At 46.0% G+C, this 23,141-nt stretch overlaps 1 protein-coding gene across 1 annotated transcript in view; it reads left to right on the top strand.

The window, feature by feature from the left end:
- Prkca (protein kinase C alpha) overlaps positions 1 to 23,141 on the top strand; it is a 387,467-nt gene that overhangs the window by 293,584 nt on the left and 70,742 nt on the right. The window contains exons 6-8 of the mRNA XM_050164256.1: positions 16,889 to 17,045; positions 18,039 to 18,173; positions 18,364 to 18,460. Coding sequence (XP_050020213.1) covers positions 16,889 to 17,045; positions 18,039 to 18,173; positions 18,364 to 18,460 — 389 coding nt within the window. The remainder of the gene's footprint in view (positions 1 to 16,888; positions 17,046 to 18,038; positions 18,174 to 18,363; positions 18,461 to 23,141) is intronic.

Below are 23,141 nucleotides of genomic sequence, written 5' to 3'. Positions count from 1 at the left end.
CTGCAAGATGAAGTCAGTGGAAGTCCAGACTTGGGGAGTCAGATATATAAAATTATTAAATTGGGGACTAGAGATCCCACACTATAATTTTATAGGCACAGGAGCAGAGATTAGAACAGGAGGTGGCAGGGGCTTAGGGCCTGGCATGACAGATTCTTCTTGATTGTGGAGGTGGGGGTTGGAAGATACCATCTGAGAAAGGCTGTGTGGAAATGGTTGGCATGAATCTCTACGTAGAATCAACATAGCATCTATATTTTCTACAGTTATGGGAATGATACACGCAAACAAAGCAGAGGGTATCCAAAGACTGAAAGTCAAGTACCAAGGAGGCAAGAGAGTGATGGTGTTTGCAAAGAAGCTGCCATTAAGTGAGGACTTGTAAGAGCATGCTGGGTGGGGCTTATTGTGCCTGAGTTCTGGTACTCAGAACCCACATGAAAAGCCAGGCACAATGGCTCACACTTGTTATCCCAGCACTGGTGGTGCCCTAGAACTCCCTAGACAATCAGCCAACCCAAATCAGTGATCCCAAGCTCAGGGAAGGGCTCTGAGCAACCCGTAATGAACTAAATGAAAAGGGGTTTGAGCTGAGCACCTGCCTTCATCTCTCTTGGCTTCCTGACTGCAGATGCCATTATGGCCAGCTGCTTCAGGCTCGTGACCCCATGACTTCCCCACCATGATGGACTGTACGCCAAAACAATGGGTCAAAATAAACCCCCTGTTCGTCAAGCTGCTTTTGTCAGGCATTGGTCACAGCAATGGGAGAAGCAACTAATACAGATCCATAAGCTCTAAGAGTTAAAGAAGTGCAGGGAATTTTCTTTCAGACGGTGAACTTCTCTGAGAAGTGGAATTCCAAGCACATGGATGGATTTTAAAATATGTTGGAAATGTAAAACAATTTAAAGTGCAGGCTTGTTGCAGGAACTAGCAGGACCTTGATTATGATAAAGCGGATGCCCTGGAAACGGAGCCTGCTTCTAAATAAAGAGAGGCTTCCAGAGCCAGTCAGAAAGGTACGGCTCATCTCCACCGCTGTTGTGGGGGAAGTTGTCTAAACCTTTGGAAGAGAAAAAAACAAGTAAGATCTCTCCTCATGCCTTACACCAAAATAAATTTCAAATGGATTTGAAAGTTGAATATAAAAAAGAAACAAAATAGCCAAAGAAAACACAGGTGAATACTTAACAACCCTCAGGAAGGGCAAGGCGTTCCTAAGCCTGGAAGAAATGGAAGAAAACATTTGGTGATTTTGACTGTGAAACGTGAGCTCCTGTGTGTTTCCAGATGCATACAGAATTAAATATAAACACAGAGTGTGACAATAAGGGAAAGGGCCCACTGTCACACACATCCAAACCTCCTGACCAGTGGGAATCCATCTTACTTCCCAGAGGAAATCTAAGTAATATGTCAGAGAAAAAGGCTTTCAAATGGCCGGATTACTATATAGGGAAAGACTGCTAAGCTTCAGGAAAAAAAAAATCAAGAGTCAAAATTATAATGTTGTTCTTTATTTTTCTTACTTTATTCTTAATGCGATTTTGGTAAGACATTGGTACAACTTTGGGGGGAGCCATTAGACAATATAGCAAGTCTTGAGTGTTTTTTTGGTATCTTTGAATCTGCTTTTTAAGAATACACCGCAAGAAGAGATGCAGAATTTTGTGTATGATGATGATTAGTTGCTTTGTTATCCACAAAAGTGGGGAATTTTAAACCTTACAAATGATCCAAACTGAGCATAGATTTTACAATCACTGCTACAAGCTAGAATAATGGACATTGTGTTTTAAAATGATACTTTGTTAAGTTTTCCTAAGACTGACTTTTAAACTACCATAAGATGGTATGAGTTCTATAAGAAGTAGATACTGCAGGCTAGAGATGTGGCTCAGTAATGAAGTGATCATCTGGCAGGTGCAAAGCCCTGGGCCTAATGCCCAGCTCTCCAATCAACCAATCAATATCATACTATAGATGTCTTTACAGGACAGTGACCGTCATCTACAAAACAGTGCCAACATCAATTCTCTCTTTTGGTAGAAGTGCAATTGCCTTTCATTTCCTTTATTTTACTTTATGCATTTAAATAATTTCTTGATGACTATGCATTGCTCCTACAAGGAGAAATAACTCTTTTTGTTGTTGTTGTTTTGTTCTTGTTTCAAACAGAATTTCTTTGTGTAGCCTTGGCTGTCCTGGAACTCACTCTGTAGACCAGGCTGGCCTCGAACTCACAGAGATCCACCTGCCTCTGGCCCCCAAATGACTTCCTGTGTTTGTGTAATGATCTTATCAGTTTCCCATAACTAGCAAATATTTCTCACCATCATCTCTGTCGGAATTCTAAAACATTAGTAGAAGATGTTTCCAGGTATGGAAGTGCGCATCCATTATCCCAACTCTTGGGAGGCCAAGCAGGGCTATATAGTAAGGCTGTCTCAAAGGTAAAGAAAGGAGCAGAGTAGGAGAAAAGGGGAGAGAAGGAGAGGGAAAGGTGAGGGAGGCTAGGAGGGAGACAGAGGGAGAAGAGAGAGCTCATGAACTGACTGTTGAACACCATGCTCATTAAATTCTTTGTTCAGCTGCCTTTGATTGAGTGGTTCCTGTTTCACAGTTAGGGGACACTAGATTTACTGGGGCAGAAATCCACCCTTATAATGAAGTAGTGAGTTAAAATAACAAGATTCCATGAACACGTTTTTAAACAAGGGACATCTTAATTCCTTGAATTCAGATTTGTGGTCATGCATGGTGGGGAGGGGGTGGCTGAGCAGGTATATTATCGGTGTCTCGCACTCCTCTTGCCCTTGACTCTGGCAACAAGGAAACAAAGATCACGGAATTTGTGAGTCATTGTTAATTAACACGAAGGAGATCAGATCAGAAACTGTGCTTGTGAGCACAGGAGGTATCGGCAGGCTTAAAGCAGCGCGGTTAGAATAAATGCAGCAAGCCAGACAGCCGAGACCTGCCAAGTGACCCGAATCACAATGATGCCCAATCAACAATTGTTCTTTGCTGAAGATGCCTTTGCATCTTATTTCTTGAAACCCAGCAAAGTTCCACATGTAATGATTTCCCTAGAAACCTAGAGCAAATGGCTCTGCATGGAACTTTTTTTTTCTGAAAGCTAACAATACATCCCGTGCCCCTTGTCTTTGAGCGCTCTGAGGCTCTTCAAATCGTTTGGTGTCTTCTGGGTAAGCACTTGGTGTCTTCTGGGTAAGCACTTGACTCCCTTTGGCCTGGGTTTAGTCTCCCTGGAAAAGGCCTGTTCGGCTTTTCCCTTGTGCCGGGGCCCCTCCAAATGGACACTCTGTGTACTGCAGCCCAAAGCACGAGACTCTGAAAGCTCTGTCTGCTCCAGCTTCTCTATCATCAAGAATCCACTAGGCACACATGGCTTCTGCCTTACCCTTTGTTGACCCTACGGCGATGTCTGGGGAGGGAGGAGTGTTTGTCCCCCATCTCTGTGTTTCCATCAGTCTGCAGAGATCTGACAGACAGGGCTGGCAGGAGGCTGGAAACCCAGAGAATCAAAATGTTATTCCATAGTTGGGACAAGGGGGCATGAGGTGGCTAAAGAGTTGTGCTCCAGGTTGGGTATGCCCAGGGATGGGGTAGCATGAGCGCAGAACCACAGGGCAAGGGTGGTGTAGAGACTCGTGTGCATAGCAGGTACTAATACTGCATGCATAACAAGGTGCTGTACTTGGTGGTAGGTGTTCAAAGCAATAGCGAGGAAACCATGAGTCTTTGGGGATTATGTAAATCCTACATATGATAGGTTGGGTCAAAATAAATGTTTAGCTTCCTTAACCAATCAGCTGAAACCAATGTCAGCTCCAGAGTTATACCACCATGTGTGTGGTGAAGGTAAATACAAGAGTGGAGCATGCTAAAGACTTAAATGGACGCCGGGCGGTGGTGGCGCACGCCTTTAATTCCAGCACTCAGGAGGCAAAGCCACAGAGATACCCTGTCTTGAAAAAAAAAAAAGTCTTAAGTGGAAATGTTGAAAAAGCATGGCATGTTCATAGCTGCCTCCGACCCCAGCACTGGGGCGGCAGAGGAGGAGGAAGGCAGGTTCGAGGCCAGCCTGGGCTACGTAGCAAGATTATGCCTCAAAAAAACAAAATAGAAATAAAAAGCCAACAAAAAGTCTTTGTTTAAGTAAATGGTGGGAGACTCTGGTTATTAATCTATTTTTTAGTTTCAAGATTAGAACCTTCAAGAAATGCTGTAACAGGTGCCACCAAAGTGCTGATGGGAAATTGCTCACTGGTCCTTTGTTCCTGGGAGGAGAATGTCATTTCTTGTTGCCTCCGGTCACATATTGTATTCCCTTGGCATCCTACAGAGTGTTGGCTCTTCCTTGTCGCTTGCTTGAAGAGTCAGTTGTCTCTTCATGCTGGACAGAGCCGGCGGCTGCTGGGCGCTCAAGCATGGAGGCCCCATGTTCACACTAGCGATGCATGTGCCACAGCCATCCTGGACCCGTGCCCTCATTTGTAGTTCCCGGTCAGCATCAAGCCCCAGCAGCTTCTTGTTCTCCATTCTCTGGACCCCTCCCAACTCCCAGATGGCCTTGCTCCACTCAGGCCTCTGTAACAAGATACCATACCATAGCTTATAGACAGCAGAAATGCATTCGTGACTCAGACAGGGAAGATACAATCAAGGCACTAGCAGCTGCTGTATCCTTGAGAACCCATGTCCTAATTCTGAAATAATGCTTTCTCACTGGGTCCTTGCAAGCTCCCTAAAGCCTATTTTAGAAAGACACAAATCCCATTCATGAGGTGTCCATCCTCCTGACCCAATCACCTTCCTAAGCTCCAGCTCGTAGTACCATTGTCTAGGTACTAGAATTATGTGTTAACTGGGTAAGGAATTGCAAGCATTTAGACCATGGTATGAACCTCTTCCCATCCCCAGGCAGAGGGAGATAATATGCCCTCCAGACATACAAGCTCTGCAAGATGTGAAGAGAGAGGTCAGTCTCTTGGCCCTCGGAGAGCTGTCTCTCCCAGTGCACATTCTACAGATGTCCTCCAGCCAGGGCCCGAAAGTGTCCTCGGATGTCATAGAAAGTGTAACTCTGTGTTAGACATGACTTGAGACACAGAATGAGCGAGGATGATAGCTCAGTTGCCTTCAAGCACGAGGTCCCGAGTTCGATACCCCCAGAAGCTTCAGGAAAAGAAAAAGACAACTTTGTCAGGATATGCTGGGGTGGTAGATACATGTGGATCCCTGGGACTCGGTGGCCAGCCAGCCTAACTTACTTTGTGACACCAAGGCCAATCTTAAAATCACAAGGTTGATAACATCCGAGGAACAACAACCAATGCAGTCCTCCAGCAGTCTACACGCATGCACCTGTGGGGGACGGGGGGATGTCTCCCTATTACAGCAAGTTAAAGCCTTAAGAATGTAACCTGGTAATGTCACTTCCCTGGCCCTCTCCTATGTGTCCCAACCAGAACCCGCTAGACCCTTCCCTCTGCTGGAGCTCCCTATGTACACCTGATGGCCTGTAAGCTTTGTGGTCGGTTCTGCCACAGGGTCCCCTGCCGTTGTGCTCACTGTCACCTGCGCCATACCCCCGTTGTGTCGAGACCGGCCTCTCCGCACCATTTAAGAGTCTGAGTCAGAATTCCTAAGCCAGGAACCTTGCCTTATTGCTAGACAGCTGGACCACCCCCAAAGCGTCACATGGGAAGGGCACTCAGCAAATCCTGTTCCGGAAGCAATCTGTCACTCCACCGGTTTCCCCATCAGCATTTGCAGGGAGTTCTGTCTCCTGGCAGGGAACTGGCTCACAACTCCACGCTGGAACTGGCAGCCTCTTAGAGACAGTTTCTCCTTCTCAGCATCATCAGATGAGGCCCAGAGTAAAGGCGCAAACAAGCCTTAAGAACAGCGTGTTCTTCGCAGTAACATGCCGGGAAAGCTGGGCTCAGAGAAAGCTGAGCGCTCAGTGATGTCCTGGAGCCACACGTGCCAAGCTGGCTGTCCAACCTTTTCCCTCCTGATCCCATCCATTGACCGATTGGGAAGTGCTTGAACTTCACACACTGTTCTGTAAACACCCAGATTGGTCTGGGAGCAGAGGACAGGTCAGTCTTTGCCTCCCATGCTCCTGGACACATGTTCCTTAAAAACTTGTTTCTGGAGGGGCTTGCCATGGAAAGAATTACCCCCACCAGTGCCTAATCTTGCTCACTGCTTGCTCATAGTTCCTAGGTGGAGCTGAAGTGTGGAAGGTAGTTGTGCCTGAACAGTGTGATATTTGCCCCTATGGAAACAGGTCATGGCCAGATCAGGTGCTTAGAGGAAGAGGCTGTGTATCAGGCTTATCCTGGAGGGCAGGGTAGGGAAAAAGAAATGAGTGCATATGCACATGAGGTGAGGATGTGCAAGCGTGCCTGCATGGGTGTGTGCATGCGTGCCTGCATGGGTATGTCCACCTTATTTTTCGAGACAGGACCTTTCACTGTCCTGTGGCTCACCAACTGGCTAGACTGGCCGACCAGTAAGGCCCCGGGATCCTCCTGTCTCCACCTTCCTTCATGTTTGTGTTACAAGCACATGTTGGCCCTCCATTCTCTTTTGGCCCTATGTCTTCCAGGCATTGTTTGTCTTTGACGAGTATCTACAGGAGTCTTGGGGAACCAATTCTTTTCGGGAGCAGCTAGGATTTCCCCTGTGGCCTCTCTGGTATCAATGCCACTGCATGCTCTTGATCTCTATGTCTCAGTGACACCAGGGTCTTTCTTGACACTACAGAGACCACTTGTGACCGGAACGCACTGTCAGTTTGACGGTTGAATCCCAGAAGCCACTAGGATCGCAGCTTTGAGTCAGACGCTACAGTCCCCTTTGCCAAGTTCAAGGCATCAAGCAGACATGCAGTTCTCTACCCTTTTCCATCCAGGAACAGCCCTGGACCGGCCCTGAGCCTGTTGTATGTGTGTTCGCTTGGCTCTCTGTGCTCTCCCCGCTCTCACCCACCCTCCAAAGGGAGGGTGTTTGCTCTCATCTCTTAGCCCTCCCCACCACCAGCTGAGACCAATTTCACCACCTCTTCACTGGAACTTTGTCTGTCTATTCTGAGACAAGAGATGATTGCAATCTATGAAATTACAGGCTCATCCTGGCTTGGCCACTCATTAGCTTTATGTAGTGAACATGTCATTCAGCCTCTTGTCTATCCTTGGGTCCCACCAGCACAGCGCCTTGTTATCGTAACGAACTCAGAACAGTGACTACCACTTGGTGATCCCTCCAAGTGCTGCCCCCATTACCACACGATGCTCATTATCTTCTTGGGTACCAGAGGACCGAGGAGCTGCATTCACCCTCAATCTCGGTACCACATGGCCCCATCAGTCCTGCTCAGTGGAGAAGCGGAGTACATGCTCTCTCACTGTGTCCCCTCTTCCCCTCCCCCCACCCTCCTCTCTTTCTCCCCTCCCCCTCTTCCCCTTCCCTTTCTTCCACACATCTTTACCTAAGCCCCGAAATCCCATCAAGTTTCTCTGGCATTAAATTTATATTCAAATGTGATCATATTTTCATAAGAAATCAATTTGTAGGTCCATGGCTTTTGAAAGGACAGTCTTCGTGTCTGATCATCAGTCAAAATAACTAATTTCCGGAGTTGAAAGTCCCCCTTTGTCACAGAGATGTGGCATATGGGTTTGGTAGTCAGCACCCTCTCCTCACCTGATATCGCAGGACTCCAGGCTCCTCCGGCCTGGGACACTAAACCTCACCATTGTCTGTGTTCATCCGCCCACTCCCACCCTCGGAGAGGCTGAAATTCACATTCTTTTGCTGTCAGTGACCTCAAGCAAAGAAAACTTGCTGTTTTTCTGCAGTGTCAGAGAACATGATTTTTGCTTACACAGGGTGAGGTGTGGTATTATAAAATTCGTTTGCTCTTGTTTTCAACTGCTGGGATGGGAGTGGGAGAGGCCTTCACCGGGTCAGCTCACAGGAAACAGTCCTGGCTTTTACAGCGAGTCCCTGTTTTGAGCCTTTGTCCTTTCTGTTGGCTTGTAAGCAGAAGCCATGAACAAGGATGCTCTCAGAAGGGGGGGAAGCAGCAAAAAATAGGGAATTATTTTCTAATGCAAAACAGATCATTTAAAGGGCTGACTTGCCATTGAACTTGAAGGCAGTTGATTTTTGTGCACAGCCAAACAATGTCCCTCTGTAGCTGTGAACCCTGAATGGGCAGGGTTACTGCCGGTCAGTGCTGACACATCCAGGCTGTAGGCAAGAGAATGCAGCTGTGTGTTCCCCGGAGCCTCTAATTCCTGGGCCTGTGGCTGGACCCACTGGAGCCTCTTGACCTGTTCTCCACCACAGTGCCCCATGGCAACCCCAGAGCAAGTTTGAAATCCAAAAGGACAGCAGGAGACAGAATGGGGGAGATGGTGGGTATATTCTGTGGCATTGGCCTGCATCTAACCTCTATCCTAGCTGGTGTTCCTGGATGTTGGTTTCATTATTTGTGCTTCATAATTCATACCACACAGAGTCTCTGAACTAAGAAGCCATGTAGAAGATTCTCTGATGGATTAAGAACGGCTCTGATATTTTTTCAAACTCCCACACTATTTTGGAACACTTAGAAGCTGACTATTGTAGATAGGAGGGAGAGTTGGTATGTGTACCTATGCATGTGTGTACATGTATGTACAGAGGCCAGAGGTCAACTGCGGGTATCATTCCAGAGGGTCCATCCACCTTCCTTTTTGAGACAAGGCCTCTCATCGGCATGAGACTCACTGAGTAGGCTAATCTGCCTGGTCAGAAAGACCTAGCTAGGTATCCTCCTGTTTCCACCTCCACAGTACTGGGGTCACAGGCATGCTTCACCACGCCTGGGTTTTTGCTCTTTCTCGTATGGTTTCTGGGGGAGCCAATCTCAGGTCCTCACTCTTGCAAAGCAAGCGCTTCATGAATTGAGCTCTCTCCTCAGCTCCATATACTTTCTTCACCCTGAGGGAACAGCCTGGCCTCCTGGGCCAAACAAGAGGCCTGGGTAATGGTGGTGGCAGCAATGACACTGTTGACAATGTTGCAGATAGCTAATACTGACTTAATGCTAACACTCCCGTTAGTAAGAGTAGCAGCGTGACGACATGTAACGCTGTCACTAGTCTAGGTACTCTTTGAAATACTGTACATGTATCAATGCATTCAGTTTTCACAGTTACCCTGTGTGATGTGCAACATCACTGCCCCTACTTTGCAGAAAAGCTGACTGAGAGGTTGAAATATTTCTCTAAAGCCGAAATAGCTAATGGTGACAGGCAAATGTTTGACCCCAACACGGGGTCTCGTCACAGTGCCCATGGGGAGTCAGACATGCCTGCAGCATCCATTCAGGTAGCCCGTGTCCAGTTATTTCCTAAACATTCTGGGATGTTCATTAAACGCTCACGTGACTCAGGTCTCTGGGGTAGCAATTTGCTGATTTCAAAGAAAGCCTGGTGATGCCACCCCTGCCCGCCTGCCCACCTGCCTGAGTCCTTGCCTCTACTTCCCCCTGTCCATCAGGACCTGGACTAAATCATTGATTGGCCTTGTGGCTAAGGCTGTTACTTCATTCATTCTTCTGGGGCACTGTCTTAGTTTCCTTTCTTGTTGCTCTGATAAAATATTCCGACGAAAGCCTTTCAGCTCACAGTTCAAGGGGTACTCCATCATGGTGGGGAGTGGTCATTCACACGGCCCAGGATCCCAGCCAGGGGATGGTGACACCCACAGTGAGCAGCCCTTCCCATCTCAGTTAACACAATGAAGATAATAGCACAGACATCCCCAGAAGCCCAGCTCTAGATCCTCTCAACTCAAAGGTTTATGTCAGTTCAGAACCTTCAGAACCATCTCATGTACTGCCAACAGTCCATGTCCCCAGTGGTCCCTCCCCACAGATGGAAACAGTAGGAAGGAATGAGACTCTGTAGTTGTTAGGGACGTGGACTATTCTGCAGCCTAAGAGTGCAAGGGTTGAAGGAAGACAGTCTCAGTAAAGACCCCGTGGTTCCTTTCTTGTCATAGCGTTAACCAAAATGGGTAGCCAAGATATTCTCATCTGTCAAGGCTGCCCAGTCCTCCAATCTGATGTGATTGTCCATCTGCCTAGGTCTGTCCTCGCTCCTAAACGTTTATGTAAAACACACATGTCCTCGGCTCACCTAGCTACCTGGAACAGGTACTTCACATGGCTGCTTCTCAGTCTTCATAAACTTATTTGAATATAAGCTTACCTGGAAATTATTTCATCCGTTATCCAGAAATGATGTAACCTCTTAACCCATGCTGGGTTCTTTCAGTGTTGGACTTGACAGCCTATAATTTCGGAGCAGCTACCTCAAGGCAAAAAGTAAGAATATAGGGCTGGAGAGATGGCTCAGAGGTTAGGAGCATTGCCTGCTCTTCCAAAGGTCCTGAGTTCAATTCCCAGCAACCACATGGTGGCTCACAACCATCTGTAATGGGGTCTGGTGCCCTCTTCTGGCCTGCAGGCATATACACTGACATAACATTGTATAATAAATAAATAAATATTTAAAAAAAAAGTAAGAATATAATTAATATTTTACATTTCTACTAAAGTCCTGGGATGACAGAATAGACTTTCCATTCTGAAATGGCCAATACCACAGCACAGATGTGTTTTTTCAATGAGTGTCTCCTACTTTTAATGGCTGTAGAACTGTTATGAGCTTTAAGGAGTTTTTGTTTTTTTAACAGGGTTCCTCAATAGGGTATTGGGCCATTTCTACAGACCCCAAGGAATGCAGTTAGTGATTCTGCAGGTTATGCGCAAGGGAGAGGTAGATCTCTACTGTAGGCAGAGGGGCTGCATTTGGGAACTGAGTTAACAGGGCAGGACTTGGCTGGAGGATTTCTTGTACCCATGGAGGTCAAAGTCAATACTGCGTGTCTCCCTCAATCACTATCAACCTTATCTTTTAATTAATTAAAAATTTAATTATATGTATAGTGTGAGTGCAGGTTTCTGTGGAGATCATAGGAATAGATTGCCCTGGAGCTAGAATTAGAGATGGCTGTGATCTACCACTGTTGGTTCTGGTAATTGCCACGCCCAGCTTTTCCATAAGTGCTGGGGGTTGAACTCTGGCCTTTGCCCTTGTACAGAAAGCACTTTTCTTTTTTTTTTAATTTATTTATTTATTATGTATACAATATTCTGTCTGTGTGTATGTCTGCACGCCAGAAGAGGGCACCAGACTTCATTACAGATGGTTGTGAGCCACCATGTGGTTGCCGGGAATTGAACTCAGGACCTTTGGAAGAGCAGGCAATGCTCTTAACCACTGAGCCATCTCTCCAGAAAGCACTTTTCTAACTAAGCCGCCTCCACAGCTCCCAGGACAAGACTTTCTTAAATTGAGCCAGTTGGTGGCGCACACCTTTAATCCTAGCACTCAGGAGGCAGAGAGAGGCGGATCTCTGTGAGTTCAAGGCCGGCCTGGTCTACATAGTAAGTTCCAGGACACACAATCTGCCTAGTAAGACCCCAACTTATCTCAGAAACAAGCAAAGAGCAACAACATAAAGACAAAAGAAGAAATTTCATTCTCTATAGTTGATTTGTCAACGTAGCATGATACATTTTTCTGTCCTTATTCTGTGGATCAGAGCAACCCATTCTCATCGAGAGTAGAAACAAGAAAGGAGCCACGGGGTCTTTGCTGAGGCTGTCCTTCCTCCAACCCTGGCACTCGGGCTGTGGAATAGTCCACCTCCCCAACAACTACAGAGTCTCATTCCTTCCCACTGGATTTACCACCTGTGGGGAGGGACCACTGGGAACATGGACTGTTGGTAGCTGGGACATTCAAAGTTTTATTAAGTTCCGTGATGAGGAAGCCAGCCCGTCCCCATTTCCTTCCTTCCTCCTTTGTACTGCAGTGGGAGACTAGAACAACCTTAGTGTGCTAACACGTAATTTCCTCTTTGTAGCTGGGAGAAAGCAAGCCTCCGCCATTGTGTCCGGCTAGAAACACACAACACGGATCTTCATTGCATTCATTTAATGGGAACTAACTGTTTAAAGCCAACGGTATTGTTTGTTCATTTCCTATAGCTTGAGGAAATTTAAAGAAAAGTAAAATGGACCGTGGTCAGAGTCTGCATGTGGTGCCAGGGGTTGCCAGTGGGGGCTTTCAACCTTCTGACTGTGGCTGTACTGGAAACTGGCCTGGGAAACCTGGAAGAGCCTGATGCCTGGACCTCAACCCACCAACTGGGTTGAAATATCATAGCCACACATGGGCAGCACCAGAATGCGTACAGGGGCATCCTGAGTTTTGAGCAGAGGGACCCCCCCCAAGTTGGTCCCAGTTCACGTGTCCTGCCTGCCGTTGAGTAACAGGACACTGTTTTCCCCCTGCGGTAAGAAATTAAGATTTGGTCTCGCTGTCTGCTTCAGTGACATTTGGAATTGAGAACTCTTTTTATTTTCAGCTTAGATGATAATATCTCAGCAGGAAACCAGAGGCTTTAAATTCCATCAAGATCTTAACTCGTCACCATTCAGAAAAGATCGGCCTTTAGTGAGTCCGTTCACCGCCTGGCAGGCAGTGAATAAAAAGACATAAAAGCCAGTGGCAGGAGGCTAACCTGGAACTCTTGGTGGCCCGGATGAGATTCTTCATTTGCCTCTGGGATGTGACCTTCTTGCAGCCAACAGTCTCAGACATTCTAAGCATTTTTAGATTCTCCCTCAAGAGTTCAGTGAGGGACGCCTATGGCCCGTTGGAATGGCTGGCGCGAGAGTTCCATTTTTACCTTCTGCCTTTTATCGTCTGTGATGCTGGAGTTTGGCCTTCCAGTGCTGCTTAAGTTTAAACCTTGAATTCTCACATGGAGTGTCAAGTGGCTGAGTCTTGGAAGAAGTCTGACTCCATTCAGATCTTCCAGTGGGTTGTAGAGACACCTCTAACTTACCGTTACTGGCTCAGGAAACATTGGGAAAGAGGGGCCGAAAGATAAGCCTGAGCATAGGATGTCTGCTGTGAGAGAAAAATCTTCTCTAGGTGAGAGGGCCATGCACCTCTGAAACATTAACACTATGGTTGCCTAAGCAAGACCTACGTGATTGACACCAGTTGATATTCCGCTGCGGATGGGTAAAATCTCACAAGGCCCCCTAGATGAAGAGCTACAGGTAGTCATGGCTTCTAGGAGACAGAGGATCAGCTTTCTCTAGTGAAGCGACCGTGGTAGCTTATCTACTCCCAAGTGGCTAGCCCTAAACACACACATACTAGCAACATTAAATAGTATATAGACGCGTGTGTGCAAGCATGCATTCATGCATAACAATAATCAAAGAAGTTTTGAGTTTGAGGGGGTACACAGGAGAAGTTGCAGTGTGGAGGAAAAGGGTAGAAATGATGTAAATACTGTACTCATATATAAAATTATCAGAGACATTTTTAAAAAATAATACTTTTAAAGGTGCCTGAGATGTAGCGAGCATTCACACAATGATCTTTCCCCCCTTCTTCACAAGTTCCCCAGCTTAGACAATGTATATAAGGTTCTTTATATATATTATTTCATTTTATTTACTTATAAGTTTATATCATCAGAATTATGGCTCCCAGTCATTTTTCTAGTTAAAGAAATGGGTTCAAAGACTTTAGCTCTGGCTTGGGTTTACACAGCAAAGCACAGGTTTGATAGTAGAGCCGTGGAGTGGAGCTGCGGAGCTGCAGAGCCCGTGCTGGTTGCCCTCAAGCTGGGTGGGATAGATGATGTCTCATGCAAGAAATGCATGGAAAGCCCACGCGCACTACTGGGGAAGACAGCCTCTGCTTCTCTGTGGCTTGCAGCCCTATCCTGACTCACTCTCTCCTCAGAATATTTGAGTTCAGTGCCCACTGTCAGCTCCTTAGGCTAAGACTACTGAGTGAGAAAGACATAAGGCTGTGTTAGTGAGAATCGGCATATTGTAGGATAACAAGCTAGTACAGACAGTGCTTGACTTCGGTGTCTGCTTCTTGTGACATGCTGCCTGCCACATTTGAGCCCAAACACCCAACATCTTTAGTATATCTCCTCCCACTGCCAGCTCCGGGAACTGCTTCTAAATTTCCTCCATCGCTCACTCTTCATAATCAATGTACACCGATGGCCTGTGTTAGCTGGCCTGAGTTCTGGTGGTGTAATTTGGATTTCCATCCACATACCATGGAATCACCTGGAGGCTTGATAAACAGATCTCTGGACCCTTGCCTGGAACTCTGGTTCAGTACATGATGTTAACAGTGCTGGTCCAGGGGCCATGGTGTGAGCACCTCTGGGTTAGAGAACCTCCTCACAGCTAACTGTGTCTGATGGTATGACATCATCAGGAAGTTGCCTTTGGAAGACAGTGATGGAGACATACTGCAGACAGACTCAGGCATATGAACCTTGTCATCTTCACAGATAATGATTGTTGCATTGATATGCAGTGGCTTTAGCCAGCCAGCTACATCTAAGAGCACATTCCCCAGTGAGAAGGAAGTGCCTTTTCTTTGTAATTATTTGTTAATTCCCATGTTATTGTTTATGAAGCCAGGATATGCCCTGGGGCCACCTATGGATCTTGTTAAAGTGAGGATTCATAGTTTGTAATTTTTGAGGTGGGGACCAAGATGCAACTCCTGGATGATGTATGATGCACATTAGATAGCATTCCTGAATCCCAACCTGAAATGTCAGTGGTCCATCTCTACCATAAAATAAAAACAACTAGGGATCGTATTAGAAAAAAAAAGTTGTTGGGCTGCCTCCCTTGATCATTCTACTTTAACTCTGAGCCTTGGAACTTTATCCCCTTTCCCAAGGGATTCCAAGGTACAACCAGATTTAGGATCTGCCAGCTTTTATGCAGAAGAACAACTATACTTTGTAGACACTGAGTTGCCTGTGTAGCACTATGGGCCAGGCCTGCTGGTTGCCCAAATGGGGCAAGCATCTCCTTTCCCTCTGGAAAACTGCAAGGTCATTGTGTTTTGGAAGAAAATTACCTCCAAAGGGAGTGGCACTATTAGGAGGTGTGGCCTTGTTGGAGTAGGTGTGGTCTTGTTGGAGGAAGTGTGTCACTGTGGAGGCAGGCTGTGAGGTCTCATATATGCTCAAGTCATGTCCAGTGAGACAGACCACTTCCTGTTGTCTGGGAGTCAAGATGTGGGAATCTCAGCTCCTTTTCCAGCCCCATGTCTGCCTGTATACCTCTATGCCCTACTATGATGATAATAGACTGAACCTCTGACCTTTAATCACCCGTTAAATATTTTCCTTTATAAGACTTGCCATGGTCACGGCGTCTCTTCACAGCAATTGAAACCCTAAGACAGACATCTAGCAATCTTGTTAAAATGCAGGCTCTGCTTCCATAGATCTGAGTGGGACCCAGATTTGGGCATTTCTATTAGGGTCTGGAATGTGGTCACTGCTGTTGTTTTAGACTTGTACTTAGCCTGGAGGCTGAACTTTGAGGGCCCCTTTGATACCCACTGACTGTCAACAAAGGTAGTAGACATCCTCATATTGAGTGACAGGGGCTTCTAATTCATCTCTTCTCCTCTCAGACAGCATCTTCATTGTAGACAAAGGTTTAAAACATGTAGCCCAGGCTGGCTTTGAACTTGTTATGTAGCCAAGGGTGGTCTTGTACCTCCATCTTCGAAGTGCTGGGACTGCAGGCATGTGACACTCCATCTGGCTACAAACACCGTCTTGACATCCCTCATCCAGCATGGTGTCCACACCAATGCTGACTCACACAAGTCAGCCTTCTAAACGGCAGCCTACAGAATGGGGAAAGATCTTCACCAACCCCACATCAGACAGAGGTCTGATCTCCAAAATATACAAAGAGCTCAAGAAATTGGTCATCAAAAGAACAAATAATCCAATAAAAGAAATGGGGTACAGACCTAAACAGAGAATTCTCAACAAAGGAATCAAAAATGGCTGAAAGACACTTAAGAAAATGCTCAACATCCTTAGCCATCAGAGAAATGCAAATCAAAACAACTCTGAGATTCCATCTTATACTTGTAAGAATGGCCAAAATCAAAAACACTGATGACAACTTATGCTAGAGAGGTTGTGGGGAAAGGGGAACATTCCTGCATTGCTGGTGGAATTGCAAACTAGTACAGCCACTTTGTATTTCAGTATGGTAATTTCTCAGAAAATTAGGAAACAACCTTCCTCAAGACCCAGCAATACCACTTTTGGGTATATACCCAAAGGATACTCAATTGTACTACAAGTACATGTACTCAACTATGTTCATAGTAGCATTATTTATCATAGCCAGAATCTGGAAAAAAAACCTAAATGCCCCTCGACTGAAGAATGGTTAAGGGAAATGTGGTACATTTACACAGTGGAGTACTATACAGCAGAAAAGAATAATGGCATCTTGAAATTTGCAGGCAAATGGATGGATCTAGAAAACATCATATTGAGTGAGGTAACCCAGACCCAGAAAGACAAGTATCACATGTACTCACTCATAATCAGCTTTTAGACATAAAGCAAAGAAAAACCAGCATACAATTCACAATCCCAGAGAACCTAGACAACAACGAGGACCCTAAGAGAGACATACATGGATCTAATATACATGGAAAGTAGAAAAAGACAAGATCTCCTAAATAGATCTTGGAGCATGGGGGCCATGAGAAAGGGTAAAGGGGGATGGAAGAGGAAAGGAAAGGAGCAGAGAAAAAAATATAGCTCAATAAAAACAGGTTTTTTTTAAAAAAAAAAAAAGTCAATGTTCTTTCTCTTATGTTTTCTTTTCTTTTTCTCTTCACAGTACGAGATGCAAAAAATCTAATCCCCATGGATCCGAATGGGCTCTCAGATCCTTACGTGAAGCTGAAACTCATCCCTGACCCCAAGAATGAAAGCAAACAGAAAACCAAGACCATCCGCTCCACACTAAACCCTCAGTGGAACGAGTCCTTCACATTGTAAGTGTTCTTCCCTGTCCTGCGATGATCTCTGCCCCCACATGCCACATACGGCCGACCCCATTATTAGAGACAATGGGGTGGGGAGAGTGGTGAAGGCTGTAGGGATGAGGACAGAGATAATCACCACTCTCCCCACAGTGATGATCAGTTCCTGCTCTGTAACAAAAGAAAAAAGATTTTTGAGGTGTTACAGACCCTTAAAAAAACATATAAGATGTGTTCCATCTCTTGATGGACTTAGTTCTTTTGAGAGCTAGGAGAGGATATGAAGCAAGAATTGAATAATTTTTGCAGCCGAGAACAGTGAACGCATGGTGTAGAAAGCACTATTGCTCCTGAAATAGAGAAAACAGACTCACTTCTAAGCAGGGAAATGTTACTCAAGGAGGTGACATTAGAGCCTGGTCTTGGAAGAGTGACAGGAATTCCCAAACAGAGATGAAGGAAGGGCAAGAATGGCAGGAAAGAGTGAAGAATCAGGAGCAAGGGAGCACTCATAGGAGGGAGCACCCCCCCATGGGGACATACTCAAGAAGCACTTCCTCTGTGTACAGCCGGAAGAAAATATGTCTGTCTGTTTGTCTGTCAGAGAGAAGGACTGTAAGTCTGTATTCTAGACCTCGTGAGTCATACAGGCTCTGTTGCCAAAGCAGCCACAGATGATACATAAACAAATAGCCAAGGCTGTGTTCTAATAAAACTTTATTTGTACATCATAATAAATGGTTCAAAGCCGCATATGTGTGTGTGTTGTGTGTATACACACACACACACAAAATGAGTTGCCTGGGATCAGTATTCATTGATTCTTGGTCTAGACAGAGCTTTTATAGCTTGCTAGTGTAAAGAAAAGGCTGATACCCTGTTGACACAGGAAGGAAATTAAAGATGCTGTTTGTTTCAGGCACAGACTGTGGGCATGTTGGTGTTTCCCAAGATGCTATGGTGAAGACAACTTAATGTATTGTGTACATGTTTGTTTTTTTGTAGCAAGTTAAAGCCTTCAGACAAAGACCGGCGACTGTCTGTAGAAATCTGGGACTGGGATCGAACGACACGGAATGACTTCATGGGTTCCCTTTCCTTTGGTGTCTCAGAGCTGATGAAGATGCCAGCCAGTGGATGGTAAGGGAGATCCAGCAATGACTCCAAACCCCAGGCGGCTGAGAGAAGCCGGGAAGAGGCTAGCGATACCCCGCCCCTCCGCTGCCCCTTCTGTGGTCCCTGTAGAGGCATCTTTCCAGCAGCCTGACTAGAGGCTCAAGGTGAAGAGCCATTGCCTGACCCTTACCCTCTCTTCTTCCCATCTTTGAAGGTACAAATTGCTCAACCAAGAAGAAGGTGAATACTACAACGTGCCCATCCCAGAAGGAGACGAAGAAGGCAATGTGGAGCTCAGGCAGAAGTTTGAGGTGAGGATTCCCATGAAGCCATGGGCAGGACACCTTCTTTCCTCCGTGCTACAAAGCATGTCTTCAGGGAGGGCTGGATTCTTGTCATGCCATTGGCAAGCCCAGAGTACTTCTCATGCTAATACTTGTTTGATTTAAGAACGCAAATGTTATATGTAATGGCTTTCATTGGCAAGCTGTTGGCATTCTGCGTCCCATGTCCTTTGGGTACCGAAGATTGGAGATGGTGCAGAGGTGAGAACATGTTTGATTTCCACACAATGAAACAGTCTGTGCAACGTTGGGAGACAGTAAGGTTATGATACACTCTCCTCTCACAGAGAAGGGCTCTGCCTCCAAGAGGGACTTCCTAAGGAGCAATTTGTCTATAATTAGCCACCACTCCAGTATCTGGAATTTTTTTCCTATAGAAAGCAAATTGCCCTGATTTTCTTCTGCAGGGTGAGCCCCAACAGACATTCCTGTCTGGAATCTTTTTTTTTCCCCCAGACTCCGTTTAAGCAGGCAGCGTCCTGCTCTCCTGCGTGGGTCTGTGTGTTTGCCTTCTGTCCAGTTTCATTTTCCCTCTTTCCCCTTCTTTTCTCCAGGCCCCCTCTCCTTTTTCTCTCTCACTTTCCCTCCAGCTCAGCTCACAGTGAGCATTCTTCCCTCAAAATCCCTGCCTCAGGACCTCAGTCTCCATCTCTGATGTTTTCTGTCCCTCCCATTACTTTGCATTTGACCATTTGGTCAGCTTCTCTAGAGCCTCTGCAGTCTGTACAACTTGTAACTTTCACTATCACACAGTGTTCTCCGGAAATCCCAGGAAGTCTGAAAGCAACATACAGAGAGACATACGCAGGTGTATAGGCAGTGAGTCTATACACTAAAACATCGAAACCAGTGAATGCCGATGGTCCTTAACCTTACACTGTGGCCAAAGGGAGGTATGGACCAGATGGACTAGATTCTAAAGGATGTAAAACAGGAAATAGTTCAGATTATTTCATCATCAGGCTGATGATATTCGGTGATACTGAAGGTCGGGCTGCCAGGTTGCATAAATGATTGAAGTGAGTCATGTCTAGTTTAAATAAAGGATTCCAAACAGCGGGTGTCCAGGCTGGTGAGATAGTAAGGGACAGTGGGGGTGGGTGAGCCAGTGAGTTCAAACCCATATAAAGGGGGCACTCAGGCTCGGAACATGGCTCAGTAGTAGAACACTTACCTAGCATTCTCAAAGCCTTGGGATCTATCCCTATTTCCACAAAAATATTAAAATAGAAGAACAGTTCCTGTTTCTCAGGGTCATGTGGCATTGGTCAACACACATGGAAGCCCTTGCTGTCGAGTCTCCAGTTCCTCAAGAGAAGCCAAAAGTCCCACCTTTTTATATGACGACTTCTGGTTTCTTTTAATGTTGGCAGTCAATGCTGTGTAGGTCAAACATGTATCTATTGCTTTCAACTCAAGTAAGAGTTATCCTGTAAGAACCAGACTTCAGTCTCTACTGTCAAAAACTACAGGAGAGGGGGCTGGAGCAATGGCTCAGCGGTTAAGAGCATTCTCTGTTCTTCCAGAGGACCAGAGTTCAATTCCCAGCACCCATGTCAGCCCGCTCACATTCACCTGTAACTCCAGCTCCAAGTGATATCAACAGGCACACAAATAGGTAGACACACATGTACATAAAATTTAAATGTAAGTCTTTAAATGCTACATGAGAGAAAGTAATAACAGGAAATATGTGTTTAAGACTGGAAGAATGAGATTCTTGTGATCTCTAAGGAAGTCAAACGCAAGCTTGGGAAAGACAGTTTTCTGGGAATGGCCCTCCCTCCCTTCACCCTTCTCTTTTCCTTCACCTGCTCCACCATCTGCCTCCACCCCTGCCTGCACTAGGTGGGTCATAGCCCTAGACCACCTTCCCAGAAAGACGTAGATACACTTCCCACCCTCACCCACCCCTGTGATGGATGGGTGGATCCTTCTAGAAGGAGTTTCAGGACACTAAGTGCCTATCTCAGGCAGGACAGAAATCTGCTGCTGTTTACTGATGCTCACACCCTGAGTTTGTCATCCATGGCCACTGTTCAGATCCATGAGAGAGGGACTGTTGGAGCTTCACGGGCGTGTCACTTGAAGTTATTCAAATCCAAAACCACCTTATTGATAGAGAAATATTGACCCACGCGGGTGCCTCATTTCCATGACTTCCTGGTGAGTTAACTTCCTGTATCTCAGAGCTAAGGGCCCACCCTGTTATAAAGGTCAACAGTTCCTAGTTATATATCTAAGTAAACATGGCAGGCTGGAGGGCTTGAGGCCAAAGGGGAAGCATTTCTCTTAGAGACTGTCTCCCTGCTGGGAGAGCAGGACTTGGCAGTAGAGCCCTAGCTCAGGGCCATACAGCCTGGGGGTGTGGGGTCCTCAGTGGCTGGGGATGGCAGGTACCAACACTCTGAGCCCTATGCTTAGACAGAACACCTGCATGAACGACATCCCAGGATCTCCTGTGTACATCTTTTGGCTTTATTTCCCAGATTTTCCTCAGATGGTGTCTGCTCATTTCCTGAGCATTTTGCAAGAGACCAGGCAGAAGCCTGTAGCTGATGCAACCGCAAAGATGCTGGGAGTTCGTGACCGCTTCCATGCTGTGTTTAAATGGAATTGTCTGGTGAGCTTAGGCAGACACACAGTCCTGTAGCAGTTCAGCGATCAGGTCTATACATGCGATAGTTACAGTCCTTCCTTCCTCAGTGCCCAGTGTTGACATGGCATACACAGGGTACAGAAAGAGCAGGATTCACATTTGAGCAGATCTGGGGGGTGGCCAGCCTTTCCAAACAGCAGGTAAGTTAGCATCAGGATATAATTTGGGAGCTTCTTTAAACCCCCACCATATTAATTTCCTTCTCCATTCCTAGACCCATTGCTGATGGTACCCCTCAGTACCCCTCAGCTCACATGAGCTGATGACAAACTGTCCCTCTCCCATGTAATCTATCCACACTTTGCATCCTTGGGCTGCAGACAAGTTCAATGCTGAGTTGTCATTGGTTGAATCCCAGGGGCCTCTCACAATGCACGCCCAACCTTTTGATACAACATTGAATCTACAATACCTTGAGCCTCCTTCCCAGCCGTCCTGAGCTGCGGCGTGGCCTATAGGCCAAAACTTGGACATGCTCATCCATAAGTTGTTCTGTCCGCATCTGATTCGGTTTTGGTGATGGTGATTTTTGGATTTTTACGTGGGGAAAAAAAAGTATAGCTCAGATTACTCTTAAACTCAAGATATGCCTCCTGCCTCCCTGGTGTTGGAATTAGAGCTGTGCCCCCATCACATCCAGGCATCTCTGTGTTCTAGAAAGAATTAACAAGTTTCCCAACCTTACCTAAGGCATCAAAAGTCACTCGTTCTAATTTAAAAAATTGAAACAAATGAGCGCTGACAGCTCTACCCACCCTGGAACGATTCATCAGATAATTAGATGGATTTTTTTCTTCATATTTAAATTGTTGATTCTAGAATCTTGGCAAACACAATCATCTTCAAGTGAAGCTGATAGGAGCCGAGGAAAACTTCCAGGGTGGCTGGAAAAGCCCGTGCTTGCTCCTACAGCTTCTATCAGAACAGTGCAGCTGCCCAAAAGACAACGCAGACCAGGGCCTTGACCACAGTGCCCACGAAGTATCTCTGTGGCTTTTAACGTTTGTCTTCAGATAAAGCACACACAGTCCCTGAGTCGCAAACTAAATGACATATCTTTTCATTTGTTCAGTAAGTGAGGCTTCAGTCATGGCCAGAACAAACAGCCCTACTTCCTGCAGAACTTATCTTCCGTACCTGTGGGCCCGGAGATGAAGCAGGGAGATCCCTGAGAAGTAAATAATACAACACCTTGTTATATTGCTTTGCAGTTTCTCTATAGAAGCTCAGCAGAGCCAGGACTCCAGACTTTCCTCCCCAAACCCTGGCCTCTGCTCCTACTGTAGCCTCATGGTCAGTGCTGAGAAGGGGAGGAGGGCCCAAGGCTAGGTTACCTCTAGCTCAGCAAGTCTTCCCTGTAAAAGGTCAGATAATATCTGCAGGCCACAGCACGTTGCAATGTTTAGTGCTGCAGCGAGGCACCAAAGACCCTGCTAATGATGTGTAATGAATGAAACTGTTTTTCAGTAAGATTTTATTTATAGAAACAAGTAGCAGACCAGATTTACCCATAAACCATGGTTTACTGCCCATGTTAAAATGAATGCATTTTCGTCTTGAAATGATGTTCCACAGAATGGGTGGATTCTCTGCCATGTTGTCTGGCTCTACTTTGAAACAGGGGTGGAAGGTGAGACCCTTATCACCTTTTGTCACATCATCTTAGGAAAGCAACCTTGTATTCATGTAGATGGATGTCTAGATACAGTGTGTCTGTAAAAGGAATTTCTGAAACACATTGTGTCTGTAAGTCAGGCATGTTGTAAGTCTCAGAGTGTATCAGATGTGGGATTCCTATCTGCGTACTGTGAATATGTTTTATTGTCGTTGGTTAAGAAGCTAATTTGGCCTATAGTGGGGCAGAATATAGCCAGGCTGGAAAAGAGAGAGAGACAGACAGACAGAAAGACAAACAGACAGAAAGACAGACAGACAGTAGGCAGAGTCAAGGAGATGCCATGTAGCTGCTGAAGGATAAAGACGCCAGCA

Source organism: Alexandromys fortis, unplaced genomic scaffold, assembly GCF_014885135.2.
Source record: "Alexandromys fortis isolate MF-2015 unplaced genomic scaffold, M_Fortis_MF-2015_v1.1 scaffold_156, whole genome shotgun sequence".
Classification (NCBI taxonomy): domain Eukaryota; kingdom Metazoa; phylum Chordata; class Mammalia; order Rodentia; family Cricetidae; genus Alexandromys; species Alexandromys fortis.
This window is presented reverse-complemented; position numbering and strand designations above follow the sequence as displayed.